General features: G+C 48.1%; 1 protein-coding gene across 1 annotated transcript; it reads right to left on the reverse strand.

Annotated features, from left to right (window-relative positions):
* Window positions 1-609: 609 nt before the first annotated feature.
* Window positions 610-19,734, reverse strand: CACNG8 (calcium voltage-gated channel auxiliary subunit gamma 8; the record flags this gene model as incomplete). The annotated part of the gene is made up of 4 exons (XM_080941866.1): window positions 19,464-19,734; window positions 4,616-4,699; window positions 3,652-3,792; window positions 610-1,367 (listed from the first exon to the last, which is right to left on the reverse strand). Exons 1-4 carry the CDS (start codon window positions 19,639-19,641, stop codon window positions 610-612), a joined length of 1,161 nt encoding a protein of 386 aa, XP_080797992.1. The 5' UTR covers window positions 19,642-19,734.
* Window positions 19,735-22,284: the final 2,550 nt, after the last annotated feature.

The raw sequence follows: 22,284 nt of genomic DNA on the forward strand, positions 1-22,284 counted from the left end.
CACCTGGTACACAGTAGGTGCTTAATAAGCCCTTGTCGAAAGATGAATGAAAAAGTGAACTAAATGTCAGCGTGTCCTTCCCTTGGCCTTTGCCTTCTGCTGGTCTGTCTCTTTATACAGAACATGTGTATATATAGTTGTAGATGTAACTCTATATTCATGTGTTATGAGCCCCTCTCCAGGAGTTGGGCTGGGCTGAGCTGGGCTGGGCTGGGCTGGGAGTCCCTCCCTCCCCCCCGCCCCGCCCCCACATGCACACAGCAAAACATTTAAAAAGAAAACATCTCAAAACTGCAAAAAACACCACGGGCCCTCCCTCCCTCCCCTGAAGTCTTCCCAACACAAAAATAAAACACAGCGCTCCCACGCTGGAGCCCCTTTTCCCGTCCCGTCCCCCTCCTCAAGGGTCCCTGCTTGGGGCGTGACCGGGTTCCCCACGCCCCTGGGGGGCGAGTAGAGGGTGGGGAGAGGGGCTAGAAGGCCCAGCGGTGTCCAGCGCGCTCACGGGGATAGACCTGGGGGGCACCCCGATCCGGCGGCCTCGTTGCACGCGCGCCCGCGCACGCGCCCCGGACACGCCCCCCAGGCTCCCCGCGAGGGCGTGCTCCCCTACACGGGCGTAGTTTTCCTGTTGAGCGTGTTGGTGTTGGATGCGGCGGCCTCTTTGGACAGGGTCCCGGGCGCGGGCGCTGCAGGAGCGGGCGGCGCGGGCGCGGGCGCGGCGGGCGGTCCGGTGACCGTGACCGTGACGCCGGACGCCGCCTCCTTGGGGAAGGCGTTGTGCAGCGTGAGGAAACCCGCCGAGCTCCCGCGGTCCCGCTCCGAGCCCGCCCCGCCGCCTCCCGCCGCCCCGGACGCCCCGCCGTAGGCACCCACGCCGGCCCCGCCGCCGGCCCCGGCGCTCGCCAGCCCCGCAGCCACGCTGCCCTTGGACGGGTCGCGACTGAGCGTGTACATGGAGATGTCCGTGGAGGCGAAGCCCGGGCCCCCCGGGCCGCCCGGAGACGCGTCCCGCGAAGGCGACGCCTCGCTGGAGCCTCGGGAGCTGGAGCGGGAGCGGCGGCGGTAGCGGAAGCGGTAACTGGGCAGACGGAGGATGGCCGAGGGGCCGCTCCCGCCACTGCCGCCCGCGCCGCCGCCGGCCTTGAGCAGGTCCGAGCGTGACTGGCAGTGCGCCTCGCGGCTGCGCTCGATATAGATGTTGACGGCCAGCACGCCGATCACCTCGGCCAGGATGAAGGACAGCCCGCCGAAGTAGAAGGACCAGCCGTACGAGTAGTGGTTTTTCTTCTCCTCGTCCCTCTTGGGGCCTGGCTCGCCCGCGTTAGCCGATATGTACACGATCACCCCGATGATGTTGCTCAGACCTGGATGGAGATGGTCATGTGGGAACCTCGAGGCCGCCAGGGCCCGAGGACTTCCGACTGTCTTAAGGCCCCAAGACCCTAAACTAGGTACCCCACTGGCTAAAGTCCACCCCAGGAATCTAATCCCTGAGACCCACTGAAGGAAAAACTAGTCAAAGTATCTAAGCCTCGATCTCACTGGGTTAAACCCGACCCAGCAGTATAAACCCTGCTTGCTAAACTTCACCCAAGAGCATAAGCCCTACCTTTACTGGACTAAATCCCACCCTGAGTCTAAGCCCCGCTGCCATTGGTTTGAACTTCCCTCCTACATAGTTTAAGTACCACTCCAATGGGCTAATTCTGCCTCAAAAATCAGCCCTGCCTCCAAGAGTCAAAACTCTTTCAGAGAAGTCCAAGGTCTGTTCCCATAGGCCTAAGCCCTCCTCCACTGGCCTAAAGTACATGCCTTGGAGGTGCGGACTTTGCCCTCCATGTTACCTTTGTTCCCCAGTTAACATTGGCTCTGCTTTTACCTGGCCCAGGCCCTCTCTCTGCTCAGTTCCAAAAGTCTCGCCTATATGGGTCTAAATTGCACCTGAATGTGCTCAAGAAGACTCAGACCTTACCTTCTGAGGAGCTTTCTGGCAATGGCTGACAATGTTTTGTCTCTGTCTCAATAATCTTAACTCTTTCCCACAGTCTAGGTATCACACCCAGGTAGTCCAGGTTCCAACCCTTCTTGTCTGGCCTCCACTGGCCTAAATTCTGCCCCCTCACATCTAGGCTCGATCCTGACAGGTCTGAAGTCTACCCTTCCTAATGTAGTCTCAGGCTCGGTTTCCAGCTCCTGTCCAGTGTATAAACAGATGTCTTCCGCAGGTTCGTCCCTCTTCTGTTGCTGCTGCTGGTGTAACTGTACTGTAAGTCTCTAGGCTCTGTCCATTGCTGACCTATCTCCCTGCACTATAGGCATGTAGCCTAATTCTCTCTGGCTAGACTCAACTTCACCCTTATTAGAATAGATTGTCCTTGTACTCCAGGCCCAACCTCATATTCTAAACCCCAGGCCTTGTAGGTATAGGCTAGATTTCCGCCCTGCCACGTGCCTCTCCCAGACCTAAGTAGCCTGTGCAGATCCAGACCATCCCTTTCTACAACACACACCCTGCTATTTAAATATGTTAAAACTCCCCTCTAGAAATCTAAGCCTCATCTTCATTAATCTAATTTCCACAGGGATGAGGGAGTCTAAATCCTGTGCCCGTTAGTCCAAACCATCCTATGGAATCTACGCAAACTCAGTTTCCACTGGCCTAAACCACATCCTTTGTGTAGAAGGGGGGTTGTTCTGCATTCTAACCCCATTTTCTAGTCCGAATCTTACATTAAAGAATGAGTCTCCTAAAAATTTATTATCTTGGGTGTCTGCTACCCTAGACCTAGGGATTTTTGGGGGGCAGGGGGCTTTATTTTGAGATTTCCCACAATGCCTATGCGCTCTTCAAACTCTCTGTGTAGTCGAGGCTGACTCTTGACGTTCTGCTCCTCCTGGTTTACAGGCAGACACTACATAAGGCTTATGCTTTGCTGAGGATGGCACCCAGGGCTTTGTACACTTTCTCACATTCACAACTCAGGGCCCTAACTCTTGAAGTAACTGACGCCACATTCTGGCCTAGTTCTAGCTTCTTGCATAACCTCTGTCCTTTTCAATTTTTTAGAAAATGGCCTTCCTCCTCAAATAGGCAAAGCCTAGTCTTTCCCATGCAGAGCTTCGTTTCCTTCCCCTGGGTCTAGAGCAGTCACTCTCAGCCTTCCTAATGCCGATCCAACGCATTCCTTATCTGATATGCGACTCTATGAAGAGCCATTTAGTGCCCCACAAGTAGGTTGAGAGCCAAGTTTAGAAGGTTTTTAGGACCAGCTCCTTTTAGGATCTACACAGGTCATTTTCTTCTTCAGTCCCTGTATTCCTAAGGACAGTCCCATCTCCCTATCCTTAGACTCCAAGAGTCTCAGGTCCCCTCCTCCTTTCCAGACGTCTCCGTTAAGTCTCTAGGACAGCTAGGGAAACTCCCTTCTTGCCTCTCACCTTACTCACAGTCTGAGCAGGCTAAAAGACTAAACCTATATCTACTTTACCCAGGCGGAGGTGGCACAGCTTGGGAGGCGCCTAGGAAAGCTCCGGTCCCCAGGGGGCCCTTGGGGCAGGCTAGCTTTGCAGTCGCACGCACCCATGCACCGGCAGACACGCACAAGCGACTGTGGGTGGGCCCCGCCGCCCCTTCCCTCTGCCTCTCACCTGCTGCCACGAACAGGATCCCTGCGCCCAGGATGATGTTCCTTTTGGACTTATAGACGCGGGAGGCAGCTACGCACACGCCCCCGAGCAGCAGCAGAATGGCGCTGAGGATGGGAAAGATGCTGGAGGCCCGGACTACTCCTGGGGGAAAAGAAAGAAAAGAGAGGGGACGAGAGAAGGGAGCGAGAGCAGTCAGGCGTGCCACTGTGTCCCGGGCCCGCCGAGCCTCCTGCCTACTTCCCTCTCTGTTTAGTTAAATTTAGTTCGCTACTTCTGCCGCTCGGGTTCTTTTTAGTCTCACCCCCTTAAAGTTTCTTTGATTTTCTTCCCCATCTCCCCTCCTCTCTCTGCATCTTTATCACGTTTTCCCGCTCCCACTCCTCTTCTGTCTTCGTCCTCTCCTGCTTAAATCTCCATTTTCATCCCTGTCTCCCTCCCTGCGTGTTCATCCTCTACCCCCGCCCCCGCTCTTTTTTTTTTTTTTTTCTTTATACCTCTCTTTCCCTTTCTACTCGTTCTTTTCTACTCTTTCCTGAAACCCTCGACAATCAGATTCTGCGATTTCTGAGCCCGGTTAAAGCAACCAATCATAATTAAGGCTTTGCCATGTTTTCAGGATAAGAGTCCAATCACACCACAGACTTGCCTGGAGGAATATCGGTCCAGGCTGCAGATTGCCAGATCGCCACACCCAATCTACAACCCTTTACTATACAAAGTTGTCAGGCCAGAGACATCTAACCGACCAATCACCCCACCCTAGGCCCCTTTGGGTCGGGGAGATAAATGAGCATCTGAACCTGGATTGGCTGGGAAACTAATCTAGGCTTGAGGTTCAAGCTCCGCCCACCTTCCTCCGCCCCTCTCCTTCCACGTCTCGGCAACACCCTTTGTCATCCCACCCTGATCCTTGAGCCCCCCACACCCTTAGTCACCCCACCCCGATCCTTGACCCCCCACATACGGAGCAGGTACTCCGCGCTGTCGTGGTCATAGTCCGTGTCCTCCGGGAAGTGGTTGATCTTCACGCAGACACCTCTTTTCAACCCTGGAGAGGGGATGGGGACGGTGGGGGGGCGGTCTTCAGAGTTAGGGGAGGTGCGACCCTAAGTGTTCCGAGAAGACCCTCCCCTACACAAATGCTCGCTCCCAGACCCCATCCTTGTCCTCTCTCTCTCTCTCTCTCTCTCTCTCTCTCTCTCTCTCTCTCTCTCTCTCTCTCTCTCTCTCTCTCTCTCTCTCATCCCTCAGTTCTCTCTGTACCCCTCAGATCTGTTTCCACCTGTATTAAGTTTTTTTTTTCTTTAAAGACAAAGGGGGAGTGGTGGAAAGAGGAAGGTACTAGGCCAGTGCCAGTAACCCAGCACTTTGTCAGAGATAAAGGAAGGAAGATGGGAAGTTCAAGGTCACTGGGCCATACAAAGTTTTGAGGCCAGTTTGGGATATATGAGATAGGAGTGAAAATAGTAGGAAGGGGGGAGGGGGAGACGAAGAAAATACTGCTTGATTTATGTGGCTTCCCATTTCCCTTGCATGTAAATCAGTGTTGGCCACCGCCATGCTGAGACACCCTTCTACTCTAAGCTTGTTAGGAAGGGTGAAAATTTGTGAAAAAACAAAAACAAAACAAAGAACAAACAAACAAACAACCCCAAGGACTTAAAAAACATCGCACTTCCTGAGAACCCAAAGATCATCTTGCAGCTTTACCCTTCCCCTCTCTGATCCTCATCCTCCACCCAGCCAGAAGCTGTCTATCTCATCTGTGCGAACAGATTCTGTTTTACTGCTTGTGGCGCATAGCTGGAGAAAAACAAATTGCACAAATACGTTTATTCTCAACTCCTAGCTATCTCCAACCTATGCGTCTTTGCAGTTATAATAGTTATTCTGCAGACACAGCTCAAGGGCACACACACACACACACACACACACACACACACACACACACACTGAACCAGTTCCACTTTCTAGGGCTAACAGTTCCCTTGTAGTAAGTACATGCATCAAGTAGACGTTTTGATACTTTATTTTCTGCAAGCTGCCAGTTCCTATAGGGGGAGGGGCTAAGATTTGACTTCTTGTGTCCTGACCATTGCTGGCACAGAGCCTGGTTCCCAGGATGCCTCAAGCAAGGGATGGACGGATGGATGGAATAATGAGTGACTCTAAAGAGAGCAGAAAGAAGTTGGAACAAGTCAGCAAAGGAACATAGGGGAAGAAATGAGAATAAAGGAACTAGAAAGAGTGAGTCTGAGGCGATAAGCTGTGAAGACCCCATGTTTAAATGCTTCCTCTGCTGATTAACACACTTAACAAGCAGAAAAGGAGAACCTTGGGGGCTTGGGAAGTGGCTCGGTGGGTAAAATCACTTGCTCTACAAGCATGAAGACCTGAGTTCAATTCTCACCTTAAAAAACAAAACAACAAAATGCAGCCTGTTACTCCAAGTGCTAGAGGCAATAGAGGAGACACAGCTAGTCCTTGGGATTGGCTGCCTGCCCGGCTAACTTCAGGTTCACTGAGAGATTCTATCTTAAGGAAATAAGGCCTAAGAGTAGATACATCAGGACATCCTCTTCTGCCTTTTGCATGCATGTTCCCCTGTGTGCATGTGTATATACTACACATGTATACACTGCACACACAAAAGAAGTAAGGAGATGGTAAGGTGGTTCAGTGGGCAAAAGTGCTTGCTGCCAAGCCTGATAGCCTGACTTTGATCCCTGGGACTTACATCATAGATGGAAAGAACACACCTGCCCCTACTGTTTTCTGCTGGGCTATACCATCTTGATCTGTGACTTCTTAACATACATACTAATTGCATTTGTGCCTTCACATATACCTAACCATGTGTTGCTGTGAAAATTGTATCCAGATATAGAGATTTAATACATTTTGCCTGGAATATAATTAAATATTATTTTCTATTGTAACCTGTCTTAGTCAGTTTTATGTCAATTTGGCATAAGCTAGAATAATTTTGAAAGAGAAAACCTTAACTGAGAAAAATGCTCCCCAGAGTTACCTGCGGGAAAGCCTATGGTGTACCTTCTTGACTGGTGATTGAGAGGGCCCAGATCACTGTTGGGTACCACCCCTGGGCTGGTTGTCTGGCTGCTATAAGAATACAGGCTGAGCAAGTTATGAGCAGCAAGCAGAAGGCAGTGTTCCTCCATGGTCTCTGTTGCATTTTCTGCCTCCAGGTTCCTGCCTTGAATTCCTGCTCTGACTACAAAGTGTAAGATGAAATAAACTTTTTCCTCCCCAAGTTGCTTTGGGTCATGGTGGTTTAGCATAAAAATAGAAACCCCAGACAGCACCCATTGTGTAGATGTGGAAAACAAGGCATGGAGATGCTCAGCAATTCAGCACTGATAGATGAAGGAGGCAGAACTCAAACCAAAGGGTTTAAACACACACCACTGGGCTGCCAGCATCTGGGATGCTCATCAGTGCGTTTCCAGTATCCCAAACACAGCTTCATCCACACTTAATGATTAATGATATGTGCAGTGAGGGCTGGGTTTGTAGCCCCACTCGTAGAGTGTTTGCCTGACATACACAAAGCCAGAGGTTCTGTCCCCAACACCACATGAACAGGACATGGTGGTGCACCTAGAGATACAAGCTGGGAATTCAGAAGCTCTCAATTATCCTTGGTTACATAGCAAGTTAGAGATTGACCTGGGTTACAAGACAGGAAGAGGAAAGGGGCATAGAGCTTGTAATGAAAGAATGAATGAACAGGCTAAGATGCAAATACAAAGATTTGGGAGGACCAGCTGGTAGGCTTGGTGGATAAAGGATCTTGCTACCAAGCCTGATGATCTGAGTTCCATCCCCAAAACCCACCTGGTGGAAGGAAAAAAAACGAGTCCCCAGAGTTCTCTCCTAACTTCCAGATGTTCACTGTGGTGCACATTCTCAACAGTGAGCATGTACACGAGTACAAGCAAACACACAATCAATCAATCAATCAACCAATCAATCAATCAATCAATCAATGTGATGTAAATTTTGTTTAAAAGATATTAAGGGCCAGAAATGTGGCTCAGCAGTTAAAAATATGTCATATTTTTGCAGAGGACTCGAGTGCTGTCACTCAGCACCCACATTAGTAGCTCACGACCACCTGCAACACCATCTCCAGGTGAATCGTCTGGCCTGCCCTCACATGCACATACATACATACACATGTACATATATACACACATGCACATATACACACATGTACATATATATACACACATGCACACACACATGCACATATATACACACACACATACACACCTAAAATTTGGAACACACATTCAGTATCACTAGTCATTTTAAGTGTGTAGCACCACACTCGGTCCACGATACCACCTTTCATCCACTGGGATGACAAAGGTTAAAAAAGAAAATAACAAGTGTTGGTAAAATGTGAAGAAACTGGAGTTTGTGGGTGCACCAGTGGCAGGAATAAAGTGTAGTGTGGCTATTGTGGGATACACTGTGGTTTGTAGGATCCTTAACAAGTTAAAGATAGGGCTGGAGAGGTGGCTCAGTGGTTAAGAGCACTCAGTACTCTTGCAGAGGATCTGAGTTCAGTTCCTGGCACCCACATAGCAGTTATAACCACCCTTAACTCCAGTCCAGGTAGATCTGATGCCCTCTTTAGACCACCAATTCACAGTAGCCAAAAAGTAGAAACAAAAACACTGTGTCCGAGCACCTAGAAAGGAGGATGCAGGAGGAATGGCCGTTCAAGGTCATCCTAAGCTATATACTGAGTTAAAGGCCAGTCTCAGCTATGCACTACCTTGTTTACAAGGAATAATCTATACCCTCTCCTAAAATGAATTCACCAGACAAACAAAATGTAATGCACGCATGCATGGCATATTATACAACTGCACCAAAGGACCTGGGTTTGATTGCTTAGAACCTTTTAAACCAGGCTGGTGGCAAATACACTCCTGTATCCCGGCAGGAGTCTCATGCGTGTGCAGTGTTCTCAGGCAGCTCTTAGCTCCCCAAGGCTGTGTAATTCTGTTTTTGAAGCTGGGCATGGTGGGACACACCTCTAATCGTAATACTGGAGGAGAGCAGAGGCAGGGGGTCTCTATAACTGAGGCCAGTCTGATCTACATAACGAGTTCCAGAGAGCCAGAGCCACATAAAGAGGACATGTCTCAAAAAAGCTATAAAAAAGGAAAAACTTCAAACAAGAAAAAAAATTACGACAAGAAAAAGAAAATTTTTAGAACAAAATAAAATGTATAAAACACCCATGTATCCTTAGTATTTGTAAATAAAAACTTTTAAAAGGAGAATTATGAAACTCGCTATTTCAGACTTGAACTTCAAGGTCATGATGCTAGTGAAATAAACCAGCCACACTGGCTGGCAAGATGGCTCAGCCTGAAAAGGTGACTGTCACCCACCCTTAAGGTCTGAGTTAAATCCCTGAGACCCACATGGTTGAAAGAGAAAAAACACTAAAGAAAGTTGTCCTCCTGCCTTATGCTTGTGCCTTGATTCAGGCATACACACACACACACACACACACACACACACACACACACACACATACACACACACACACACACTCACAGGATCACTAAGAAAAAGTTTAAAATGTAATAAAAAGTAAAATAAAAATTTATAGGAGGAACCTGGGGGAAACCAAACTCACAAATACAAGAAGTAGGACAGTAGTGACCAAGGTGAGTAGAGATGGAATGGGGAAAGGTTTGATTTTTTTTCTAAGAGTTGGAGGCATTCTGGAGACTAGTTATAGAACAACACGAGCGCAGTCAGCGTAACTGAGCTGTGTGCTTAACGATGAGTAAGGTGGTACTAAGGATGTAGCTCAGTGGGCAAAGTGCCAGTCTAGCATAGGGCCCAAAGGACCCAGACAGAGTTCAGTTCCCTGGGTGGAGGCACACAGGCCAGTAATATGCACTGGCTGGTTTTGTGTCAACTTGAAACAAGCTGGAGTTATCACAGAGAAAAGAGCCTCAGTTGAGGAAATGCCTCCATGAGATCCAGCTGTAAGGCATTTTCTCATCTAGTGATCAAGAGGGATGAGCCCAGCCTACTGTGGGTAGTGCCATCCCTGGACTGGTAGACCTGGGTTCTATAAGAAAGCAGGCTGAGAAAGCCAGGAAAACAAACCAGTGAGTAACATCCCTCCATGACCTCTGCATCAGCTCCTGCTTCCTGACCTGCTTGAGTTTCAGTCCTGACTTCCTCTGGTGATGAACAGCGATATGGAAGTGTGAGCTGAATAAACCCTTTCCTCCCCAAGTTGCTTCTTGGTCATGATGTTTTGTGTAGGAATAGAAACCCTGACTAAGACAGTGAGGCATTCAAGGTCATCCACACCCTCAACCTGCTCCTTGCCCTCCTGTCTCAAAACAAAGAACCATCATCATAAAAAAACTAGATCACAGCTCTACCTGAATAAGAGGGGGAAAGCAGATGCTAGGTAAATATGACACCCCGTGTTTGATCCCCAGAACCCACGTGAGCAGCCAGATGTAATGGCTCACAGTTGCAATCTCCGCACTACACTGTAGAGATAGGAGATGGAAATGGCAGACCTGCCCAGAAGTTTGCTGGCCAGCTGGCCTAGACTATGCACTATGGCAGAAATGAGAAAAAGCCTGTATCAAAGAAGTGGGAAAGAACCAGTTTCTGAAAGTTGTTCTGTATCCTCCACACGTGTCATGGTATGCCTCCAGTATGTGAACAAGCAAGAACACACACATACAAATTTGTAAAAAAAAAAAATTTTGAGACAGGGTCTCATTATGTAGCTCCATGTTTCCTGGAATTCACTGTGTAGATCAGACTGGTCTTGAACTCACAGAGATCCACCTGTCTCTACCTCCCCAGTGCTCAGATTAAAGGTGTACGCCACCACTACATCTCTAAGTAAATAACTTTTTAAATTAGTAAGATGATAACTGAATTTAACGTGTATATTTTGTCACAATTTAGAAAAAAAATCATCTGAATGTAAATTTTCCTCTCTCTCTTTCTCTGTCTCTCTCTCAGTGTGTGTATGTGTGTGTGTGTGTGTGTGTGTGTGTGTGTGTGTGTGTGTGTGAAGGTAAGAGGTCAACTTTACAACTTTGGGTGTCTTCCCCAATCTTGAACTATATAAAGTGAAAGGGTAGGACATCCAGGTGTCCCAGCAGATAAAAAGGTGGCTTCTGTGAAGCCTGATGACCTGGTTTGTACCAGGAATCCATTAGTGATGGAAGAAGAAAACCGACATCCTCTGACCTCAGTTCATGCTCCGTGGTATAAATTCCCCTCCACCCAAATCAGACAGACAGACGTGTAATTAAAGTGAACCGAGCAGGCTGAGCACTAACATGCACTAATCCATCACTCTCTGCTTCTCACCATGGCTGTGATGTGAACAGCTGCTTCAAGTTCTTGCTGCCTGAACTCCCCCACAATGATGGACTGTGGCCGTGAATTGTGAGGCAAGTGAGCAAAGCTTGCTCCCTTAAGTTGACGTTGTTGAGTATTTTGTCACAGCAAATGGGAAACAACCTTACAGAAAGATGAGGCTTTGCCTCAGAATAGGGGGCTGGGGAAGAGTAAACAAGATGGCTTGCTGTAAAGACACTTACCAACAAGCCTGATAACCTGAGTTATCAAGTCTTATGTGGTAGGAGGAAGGAATTGGCTCCTATAACAAGCTACCCTGACACTCACACCCATGCAAACACACACAGACAGAGATATAAATAGATAAATGGATGGGTGGATGATGGGAAGATAAGATAAAACAATCTAACATGTTATCAGTAATACCTCTTGGCTATGTACCTGCCACTGCTGGTGATTTGACAGGGAGTTCATTACATCACTCAGTGCTTTGCACAACCCTGTAATGGATTCAGTGCCAGGATCCCTACTTTTTAAACAAGGAAACTGAGGCAAAGGTCGCTGAAGAATCTGCCCTGCCTCACACAGATGCTGCGTCCTATGGATGAGGTTTAATTTAACCACTGCCAGGTTTTGGGGGTCACAGAGCTTGAGATCCCAGACCTGCCGAATCCCAGCAACGCAGCTCTTAGGAAAGAGAATGCCCCCCGCCAGATTCAGTCTCCTCACTGACAAATGGAGGAGATATTGTGACTTTAGAGGGTTCTGGTGAGGTTCCAATGAACTGACACACAGCTCCAGTGATGGCTACAGCAGGTGCCACTTTCTGGGATGTAAGACCACCAGGCTAGAAACGTTTACTCTTAAAGATCTAATTTCTTCTTTTTGAAACGGGATCTATGTAGCCCTGGCTGTCTTGAAACTCATTATGAAAACTGAAGAAATATCTTGACTAGGTTTTCTGAGTGCTGGGATTAAGGGTATGTACCACCACCCCTAGCTCAGATTGAGTTTGTTTTGGGGGGATGACTACTTGTACCCCTGAAAAACAGAAGAGGGTGTCAGATTCCTTTCTCGCTAGAGTTACAGTTAGTCCTGAGCCACCTGACATGCATCCTGGGAACTGAACTCTCACTTCTCAGAAGAATAGCAAGTACTCTTAACTGCTGAGCCATCCTTTCAGCCCTGGCCTACACAGTAGCTTATGTCAGAGATGGTAGTGAGATGGCCTTGAGTCTCTACAAACCCCCCCCCCCCGCCCTGCGACCTGACCCTCTCACCCACCCCCAACCTGGGACCTGCCTAACATACAGCACACAGCTGTGGACAGGACACATGAAAAACAGGTCCAGCATACTGCGTCCCTCACATACCTCACATTGTGGGTGTCCCAGCCTGAGTCACTTTCCCTTCCCAGGCCTCCAGCTTCCTGCTCTGACAAACAGGAACCATAATAATACCTTCCCTGTGGCACAATTGCAAAGACTCAATGAGATAATAAGGCAAGCAAAGTGCTGAACACAGGGGTTTGCAGACTCAGCAGCAATAAATGGGGCTGTAGGTCCAGACTGCTGGGTCCCCAGAGAGTTCTCAGGGAGGCTGGAATACAGCTGTCCAGTGTGGGCACCACCACCTCATTGCAGCCATAGGCATGGGCTATGAGGGGAAATAACAGTGGACTTCATAAGAGGAGGAGAAGAAGCGAAAAGGGAGAGGAGGGATGTTTCACATTGATTATATACAATCTTTTGGTCACACTGGCTTGAATATTAAGCTCACCTCATTTTGGTTTTTATGGCTGGGCACGGAGCCCAAGTGCAATACCGGAGTGCCTCACCCTACCACCTAGCTCCGCCTCTAGCCTCTCACTGGAAGATCCCACAAAGACACCTTATCATTGAGCCATACCCCAGACCTATCACTAGTAATTCTAGACCAGCGCTCTACCACTGAGCCACTCAACCAAGCTCTTATTGGTGGAGTCTGTATAGGTGTTTTACTAGTGACCTGTGCCCCGAAGCCCTCACAGAGCGGGAGCAGGGGCATCTAGGCAGGTGCTATACACTGAGCCACACTTCCAGCCATTTTATGGGGGATTCTAGGCAAGTGCTCTACCACTGCACACTCACAGACCAGCTTTTTATTTGTTTTAATGTAGGTATTAGAAAAATTAATCATATATACAATTTGTATTTCTGTTGTAAAGAAGCTGAGTGCTTAGGGAGGAAGTCTGAATTTAATCCCTAGAACTCCCAGTAAGAAAACTAGTAATATGTAAACAACAGTACCAGGATGTGTAAAGCCTGCTAGCCTACAAAGTGTTTTATTCATATCTACACAGACTCCCCTTAATCTTGTGAATAAGGCCTTATTACGATCCTCCTTTTGCAATAATGAAAATAAAACCGGGAGTGTTAAATACATACAGCACAAGGTAACATTTCTCTATGTGGTGGACAGCAGGCCTCCTCTGTCTTACTTTAGGGTTTATGTCTCAATGGCAACATTCTACTACATTTTACAGATACCACAAAGGAAGCTAGAGACTGAGTCTCAGAACTTCAAGACCCACCGTCCACACACTTGAATCCCCAGTGGGCTGGAAGTGTTTTCCTTGCCTTGTTATAGACCTAATTTTCAGTCCAGATGCTAGTTAACTGTGTGACTCTCTGGGCAACACACTGCCTCGACACTGACACGACAAAAGGTCTTTCGGCTTCTTGGAGCCTTTGCTTTTTCTTGGGGGTGGTAACAGTAGCTCTTTAGCGGGGGTTATCTGAGGGACACATGAGTGGTTGTTACTATAAGAGACAAGTCAGCCTTTACCAGCTAAGTCCTTGACACACTAACCTCCTTTGGCTTACAGCAAACCCACATCCCCAGTATTAACTAAACATCTAATCCTTTCTCAACTCTCCTGTGATGTATTTCTCTATCCCTCTCATACTGTAACCCTTTGTGATGGCCGGTTTAATTTTGCTAACTGGACACAATCTAGAGTCACCTGAGAAGAGAGTCTCAAAGAGGGATCTCAGTGAGGGACAGTGAAATCATTTTGGACGGTGAGCATGTTTGTGAACGATTGTCTTGATTGCCTTAATAGAGATGGCAAGACAAGCCCACTGTGGGTGGCTCCATTCCCAGGGCTTTCGGGTCCTGGATCGTTTATGAGAGAAAGCTGAACACCAGCAAGCAGTGTGCACGCACTCATCTCTCTCTGCTCTTGACAGTGGAGTGATATGATAAGCTTTTTGAAGTGTCTGCCTTGATTTCCCAGCAACAATCTCTTGCAACCTCAAGTTATAAAAAAGTCCCTTTCTCTTTTAAGTTATTTTTTGACAGAGTTCCTTATCATAACAACAGAAATGAAAATAGAACACCTTTTGACCATCTGGATTTTGTTTGTTTTTGAGGCAAGGTCTTACTATATAGCCCAGGCCCATTGACTTCCAGAGTTCTTTGCTTATAGGAGTGGCCCTCCTATGCCTGGCTTCAAAGGTTTGTTTGTTTAATTTGTGTGTGTGTGTGTGTGTGTGTGTGTGTGTGTGTGTGTGTGTGTGTGTGTGTGTGATTATAAATAATACAACTCAGTTTGAGACAGGGCCTTTTGCCAGAGGCTAGGTTGGCCAGCAGGCCCCAGTGATGCTCTGGTCTCCACCAGTGCTAGGATTACAAGCATCTGCCACCCTGTCTGGCTTTTTATGTGTGTTCTGGGAATTGAACTCAGGTTCTTGTGTTTACAAAGCAGGCACTTTATGAAATGACTCAGCTGTCCTGTTTCTCTTCCTCTTGGATGAATGACCCTGATACCCATCACATTGGCATCTCTAGATGGCATCCCTGTTTCCAGCACCCTAGAACAACGGGAGGAAAGAACGACAAACTGGCCAAGCCCAAACTGTAAAGGACAGAGAGAATGCCAAAGAAGAGTGTAATTTCCTGACATGTGAAAATAGCATGAAATTCACCTGGACTTTTTGACACAGACCTTTTATTGCATCTACTTGGGAGGCTGAGGCAGAAGGACAGCAAGTTCAAGGCCAGCCTTGGAAACTTTTGAGACTCTGTCTCAAAATAAAAATAAAATAAAATAAAATAAAAAGCTGAGGATGGAACTCAGGGATAGAATATGTTTCTAGCATGCATGAGGTTTTGGGTTCAGTCTATTGAGCCAGGTGTGGTGACTCATGCCTAAGTAAGGCTGCTGAGGCAGGAGGACTACTGTGAGTTCAAGGCTAGCCTGAGCTACATCACCTAGCCCTGTCTTAAAAACAGAAACAATAAGCCATGTGTAGGAACTCATGTTGTAATTCCAGCACTTAAGAGACAGAGAGGTGGGGCTGGAGAGATGGCTGCTCTTTCCGTGGTCTGAGTTCAAATCCCAGCAACTACATAGTGGCTCACAACCTCTGTAATGGGATAAGATGCTCTCTTCTGGTGTGTCTGAAGACAGCTACAATATATTCATATAAATAAAACAAATCTTTAAAGAGAGAGAGAGAGAGAGATACAGAGACAGAGACAGAGACAGAGAGAGTCAGAGAGACAGAGAGGCAAGAGGATCTTGTCTGGGCCAGTGAAATGGCTCACTGGGTTTGGGTGTTTGCTGCCAAATCTGATGACCTAAGTTCCAATCTGGAACTCATGCAGTAGGAAAAGAAGAGAAATTAACTGCTGTGAATATCTGCTGACTTCAACATATGTGGCCATGACATTTATTTGCATGTGTGTGTTTAACATACACACACACACACACACACACACACACACACGAACACTAAACATACAAATAAGTAAATAAATAAAATAAAGATAAAAGAGTCTACTTAGATATCCTACTTAAAAAAAAAAAAAAAAAAAAAAAAAAAAAAAAAAAACAAGCCACCCCCAAAAAATTAAAGGCTAGCCTTGGCTACATAGCAAATTAGAAGTCGACCTAGGTAGGCTACATGACACCCTATCTCAAAAACCCAAACAACACAGAAAGGAGAGACAGATATGAAGGAGGGGGAAGAAAGAAAGAAAGGAGAAAGGGAGAGAAGGGGGAAGTAGGAGGAGGGGAAAAGAAAAGCAGAGGGCAGGAATTCAAATGCAGGTGTCCATGAATGACGACTCAGCAGTGCTACAGCCACACTCAAGTGTAGTATGGCTGTTTGCACTAGTAGTGGTAACACTGTCCGTGTGCTCCAGAAAGCCTGAAATAATTACATGCGGTAAGCCCTTCAGTACCCAGCCTCCCCCACTCCCCCGTCACAGGTTTACTTCTTACCGGGTAATCAGATACACTCACAACAGTCCATGCTACCCCTTCTTAATAACCAGCTAAATAAGAGAAAATGAAGGAACGGAAGTAAAACACTTGCTCTTTCTTCTCAAGAGCAGACCCCCCACTGCCGAGTGCTCAGGCCAAAACATCATCAGCACCTGGGATTTCTCACCTGAGGTGATATTTAGTGGCCCCTCCCCGGGAGAATGAAAATAATGTATGGCGACAATTTACAATCTTGGTTGTCACAACTGTTGGGGGGTGGGCGGGACTAGACAGAGAATAGGGAAGCAAGCAGATCAACATCCTACGATGCACAGCTCAGCCCCCGTCACACAGAATTCTCAATTCCAAAATGTCACCAGGGCTGAGGTTCAGAATCCCCACCTCCAAGACACCCCTCACCCTGTTCTCCCTCTCATATCCCATAATTGCTCCATCAGCAATGCCTTCCCACGGGAAACTTTGGAATATACTATGCATTCAAACCACGGCTCCCACATTCTCCCTTCCCACCCTCCTCGTAGCCATTTCTGAGTACGGCAGCAGAGCCATCCTGGTAAAACTTAAGCCTGCTCACAGGGCTTCTCTGCTCTGGAACCTTCAGTGGCTCTGTCTCCAAGCAAAAGCCAAATTCTCAATGGTATATATGTGAACCTGTGGGATCAGAGCGTGTTAACTCTTTGACTGTAAATCCCTCCCTCCTTCATTGTGCTCCAGCCACACTGGCCTCCTGCTGTTGGCCAAACACAGATTTACACCCACCTCAGGGCCTTTGCAACGACTGTTTCCACAGCCCAACACTTTGTGTCTCCAACCTCACTTCTTTTAGGCCACCAACCAAAGTCAACTGCCATATGAAACTCCTCCTAGCCAGTTTTCTTTCTTCCTTCTTTTCTTTGCGCATTGTTTTTGTTTTGGTTTTCGAGAAAGGATTTCTCTGTGTAGCCTTGGCTGTCCTGGAACTCTATAGACTAGGCTGTCCTCAGAGAGCCACCAGGCTTCTTGGTTAACTCACATGCACATCCCGGATACCTCCCTCTTTCCAGTCTGCGTTTTCCCTGTTTGTTTATCTCCGTTACTCTTTTTCCCTCCATCCACAGAAGAAGACAGTTAAAGTCAGAGGGCTGTATGGTTTTTTACCACTCCTTGTTCTTGACTCAACAAAAAGAACCTGGGGCCATGGCAATGGCTCAGTGGGTAGAGATTCATGCTTCCAAGACTGACAGCCTAAATTCAGTTCCACAAACTTACATGGTGGAAAGAAAATACTCCCACAAGCTCTCATCAGACCTCTACATTCACCCCAGACACACACTCAGCCCATGCTGACACGCACATAACATTTAAAAGGTTCAGAGCCTTGTCACACAGTTTAAAGCCAACGAAGACCAATGGGTGCAAGAGCATGGATAAATGAGTGAGTGGATGAATGAATGGAGGGTTCAGGTGCAAACTCCCATATATGGCTCTGCACCCCGTGCTCGGCCAGGCCAGAGCATGCATGTGGGTGATGTGGCCTCCACCGATAGACTGGAGCAGAACACAGAAGAAGAAGGGCAAGTGATGACAGTGAGTGGTGGTGACTCGATAACCAGACCCAGAAAAGTGCACACGACTGTCAGGGGCAGTGGGGTTAATTCAGAAGCCCTTAGCCTTTGAGGTTAGACCTTCTGTGATGGCCAACCTTCAGGAAGCAGTCTCCCTGCTTTGAGACACTGGCAACTGACTCTGGTTCTCCATATGAAACTCAGACTTATCTTTAAAGCCCAACCATTTCTCACATGAGGCAAATGGTTTGTTGGGACAGAGGAGTCAGAAATAATTAAAAATAAAGTCGGATGAAAAAGCAAACTGGGGCAGGGTGTGTGTGTGAGAGAGAGAGAGAGAGAGAGACTTCAGTTTATTGGAGCTATCCGAGATGCTTAAAAGCTCCTGGTCCACTCCTTAAAGCCACTGATAAGGGTACTGAGACTCAGAGAGGCAGAAGGACGGTGGTCACAGTGAGGCACCCGGACTTGCCTCCCAGCCTAACACCGCTATAAGCATGATGGCACGCTTGAAATGTGTCTGGAAGAATTAGCGACGTGCAAAGTGGGCTAGAGACGGAGCTAAAGAGGAAGACAGCAGGTGTCTTGGGGAAGGAGGGACTGGCAAAGAGAGGGCTTTGAGCTAGGAAGCACAAAGAAAAGAAAATAGTTGGAGGGGGAGCAAAGACAAGAAAGGAAGTATCCCAGGAGCCTGCTGAGGAAGGTATGTAGCCGAGGAGATGCTATTATACATGGGAACAAGGAAGACCAGGTTGTGAGCTTGGGAGAAGTCCTAATGGGAGAGAAGCTGAGGTTACAAATGAGAAGCAAAGACCAAGAGAGACCAGAGGAGGCCACAAGGCACAGCTCTATTTCAATTCTGGGAACTCACAGAACCAGACGGAAGGGGAAAGACATGGAGAAGGAGCAAGGCAGGCAATGATATGGGCTGGTGAGATGGCTCATGGGTGAGGCTCCCACACACGGCCAAGTGTGACAACCTGCGTTCCCATCCCTGGGACCCACATGATGGAAGATGATCAGCTCCTGCAAGTTGCCTTCTGCCTTCCACTTGCACAGACTAAATAAACAGTATGATAGGAAACCTTTTTAAGAGGGCTGGAGAGATGGCTCAGCAGTGAAGAACACTCCCTGCTCTTCCACAGGACCAGAGTCCAGTTCCCAGCACCATATCAGGCAGCTAACAACATTTTATTACTGACTCCATGTACTCAGAGGCCATGTTCAGGCTTCCGTGGGTACTTGAACACATGCAAGTGTGCAAAGCACACACACACACAAATACATCTGGCTCACAGCCATCTGTAACTCCCGTTCCACAGGCTCCAGCACCCTCTTCTGACCTCAAAGGGCACCAGGCATGCATGTGGTGCACAGTGGACCATGCTGCCAAAACATTCACACACATCATCGAATCCAAAAAAGAAAAAGAAAGAATCCCAGAAGAGGGCTGGGACAGAGGGATGCAAGGAATCTTAGCACCTCCAGCAGTGAAGCACGCCCCTCGAGACCTTGGGAAGAGACTCAGAACACTAGCAGTTGGTTTGCTGCAGGCACAGGCTTCGGCGGAAGTGCCCAGCCAGGGCCTTCCTGCACCCTACCTTCCAGGCAGCATATCCGCCAGAGGCCTGAATGTGTGAGGCCCCCAGGGTCCTTCTTCTCTGAGGAGCCACTGCCCCCACGATGGGGTGGTCCATCATCACCTGCCGTGAGGTTGGTGGTGTTGCAGATGAGAGCTCTTGTGTAGAGCCAGTAGTCAGTGCTGATGGCGATCGTCATGAGGCCAAAAGCCGCAAAGGCGCCTACGGTGGTCAGTAGTACCTGAACGCCCTTTTCGCACCACAAGCCCCTCTCTTCATTCCAGCGTTTCAATGACTCCAGTTTGACCACGGGCAACCGGGGGGCCGTAGGCCACCACCGGGGCAGCGGAGGTGGGGCCGTGCCGGCGGCTTGGGGGTCACAGCACAGGGAGAAGCTGGGGGGCCTCGAGGGGCCGAGGGGGCGGGGGCAGCGAGCAGGTGGCTGCAGAGGCAGCCGTCAGAGTGAATCCATGGTCAGCAGCTGGTGGAGGCAAGAGAGAGAGGGAGTTTGTTCTCTAAGATGGCTTTTTTTTTTTCACCCAAAACTGCTTGCCTACTAAATTCTACTGAGAGGTTACCCCTCATCAGCCATTTACTCAGAGGTTATAACTCAGCACCTCCCTCAGTTCCTCCCCTGTGATAACCCTTATTCAAACCCTACTACTATCTCCTCCTAAGGATGTCCTGCCTCTGTTCAGCCCTTAGACCCCCTGTCCTCCATTACCATCTCTCACATATAATACTCCACACACGTACTCCTGAACCTCGTAGGTTCACTGTTCAAGAAAAGCCGGTCCATATGTCTACAACTTTGCCCCTATATATCTTCAACTTAGGAGCAGCAGCTGTCAGCAACTAAGTCAGGGATATAGTTGGTGGGTGTTGACCTGGCCTGCATAAAGCCCTTGGTTTGATCCCAACTACAGTATACATGGGGCATGGTGAAGTTAGCCTCTAATGCCAGCACTCAGTAGGTAGACACAGGAGGATCAGTTCAAGGACATCCAAAGTGTACATAGCAAATTGGAGGCCAGTCTGGACTACGTAAGAGCCCATCTAAAGAAAAAGGAAAATGCTTGCTAAGTCCATGGATTTTTTTTCCTTCTCTTTAGCAGGATACCAATCTCCCCAAAAGTTTCCATTTTGTCACTCAGTGACACCTGCATTTCCCCTTATAATTTTCTCTACTTAGGAAAAATAAATACCTCACTGTCCCTTAACTTAAAAAAAAAAATCTTCCCAAGTGACCCTCAGTATTCACAGGAGTTCAATATGTGCTCAGTAGTCCTAAAACTTCTGTAGTTCCACCCATACAGCCTCTCTTCCTCTCTCTTCCTCTCTCTCCTCTTGTAGCCTCTGTGTCTCAGGAACTAGCCTTGCACCTCAGATACATTTACAAAGTGCCAGAGAATTAAATAAAAATTCTGATGCCCGGACTCCTCCTACCTGAGAAATCCCAATTTAATGGGTGGGTCTGAGAAGTGGTCAGAGCACTAGGGTTTTTAGAAAGCTCCCTGGGCAATTTCCAAGTCCCCTAGATTTGGGAGTCTATACCCCCATCACCTGGACTCTCAGTCTCTCCTGAATCTTCATCCATCTCCCTTCCAACCCCAGGAGCCTACTATGATTTTCACTCAGAGAAAACTCCGCACTTCGTCTTGCTTCAAAACATTTGGAACCTGGCCTCTGTTCTCCCTACAACTTACACAAACTCATCTTTTCCACTGCTTTCTTCTCCTCCATTAAGAAAAACTTGCTCTATTCGCATCACAACGTTTCCTACACACAGCAGTTACATCCTCCAGACCCCAATTTTCTCCTCCCATTCAGAAATGTCCTAATATCTAGCCTGTCCAAAGATGTAATTACCCTCTCCTGCTCTGCCCTCCACAGAGCTCACCACAGCTTCAGTCCCCAATTCTAAATGCGCTCAGGTGACTGAGGCTATGCTCTCTTCACTATTAGAACCTGCCCTCCCAACTTCTTTTTAACATCATAGAGAACCCCCTTCCCTTTTGCCCTCTTCTTCCACCCACCAGCATCTAGCACCTTCACCTAGGAAAATCCCCTCTGCAGATAGACTTCTCTGGAACAAACCTGTGCAGAAACTTAGCCCCCACCATCTCAAGAAAAGAAAGAAAAGCTACAAACTACAACTCTCTGGATAACTCATCCCTGTGCATTCATCTTTATCTTCTGTAATTCCCACAATAAAGCCTCTCCCTGTTTCCCTTACCTGTTCTAACCTCTTTCCTTGACTTCTTTCCCAAATCCCCCTGTAGGAAAGTCTGGGAGCTCTGAGGATGAGAGGCAGCAACCAGAAACCCCGGGTCCTGGGTACAGGGTGACCTTGGCCTCCCGGTTTCCTCTCTCTGCCTCCACCGCCCCCACCAGCTGGCCCTGGACTGGGTCTGCTCCCAAGAGGGGATGTAGAGAAAGGTTGTCTATGGGGGGGTGTCTCCATGGCAACGGGGCCTAGTGCCCCACACGTGTGCTCCTGCCTACAGAGTCCCCCCCCCTCCTGCCCCTTTCTGGGCCTGTTCCCAGCTTTCCATTTTTCAGGCTGGCCCCTGACCCAGACTTAGTTTCTCTCTCCTTGCCTCTGGACATGCCTTTGCCCCTCAGCACTACCACAGCAGCTACCTCCACTATCTTAACAAATTGCTTCTTCCACAGACATGAGCTCTGACCCGGAGATGTACCTCTTTCCCATGCCTGGTGGGCCCTACAACCTGGAAGAGAAGGAAAAGGGACCAGGATGGACTTTCTTCATCAATAAAAATTTTTAAGAGCTTTTCATTTTTGCCAGTTTGAGAGGCAATCTGCTTGGCTTTGGAGACTC

Source organism: Micromys minutus (assembly GCF_963924665.1).
Source record: "Micromys minutus genome assembly, chromosome: 30".
Taxonomy (NCBI): domain Eukaryota; kingdom Metazoa; phylum Chordata; class Mammalia; order Rodentia; family Muridae; genus Micromys; species Micromys minutus.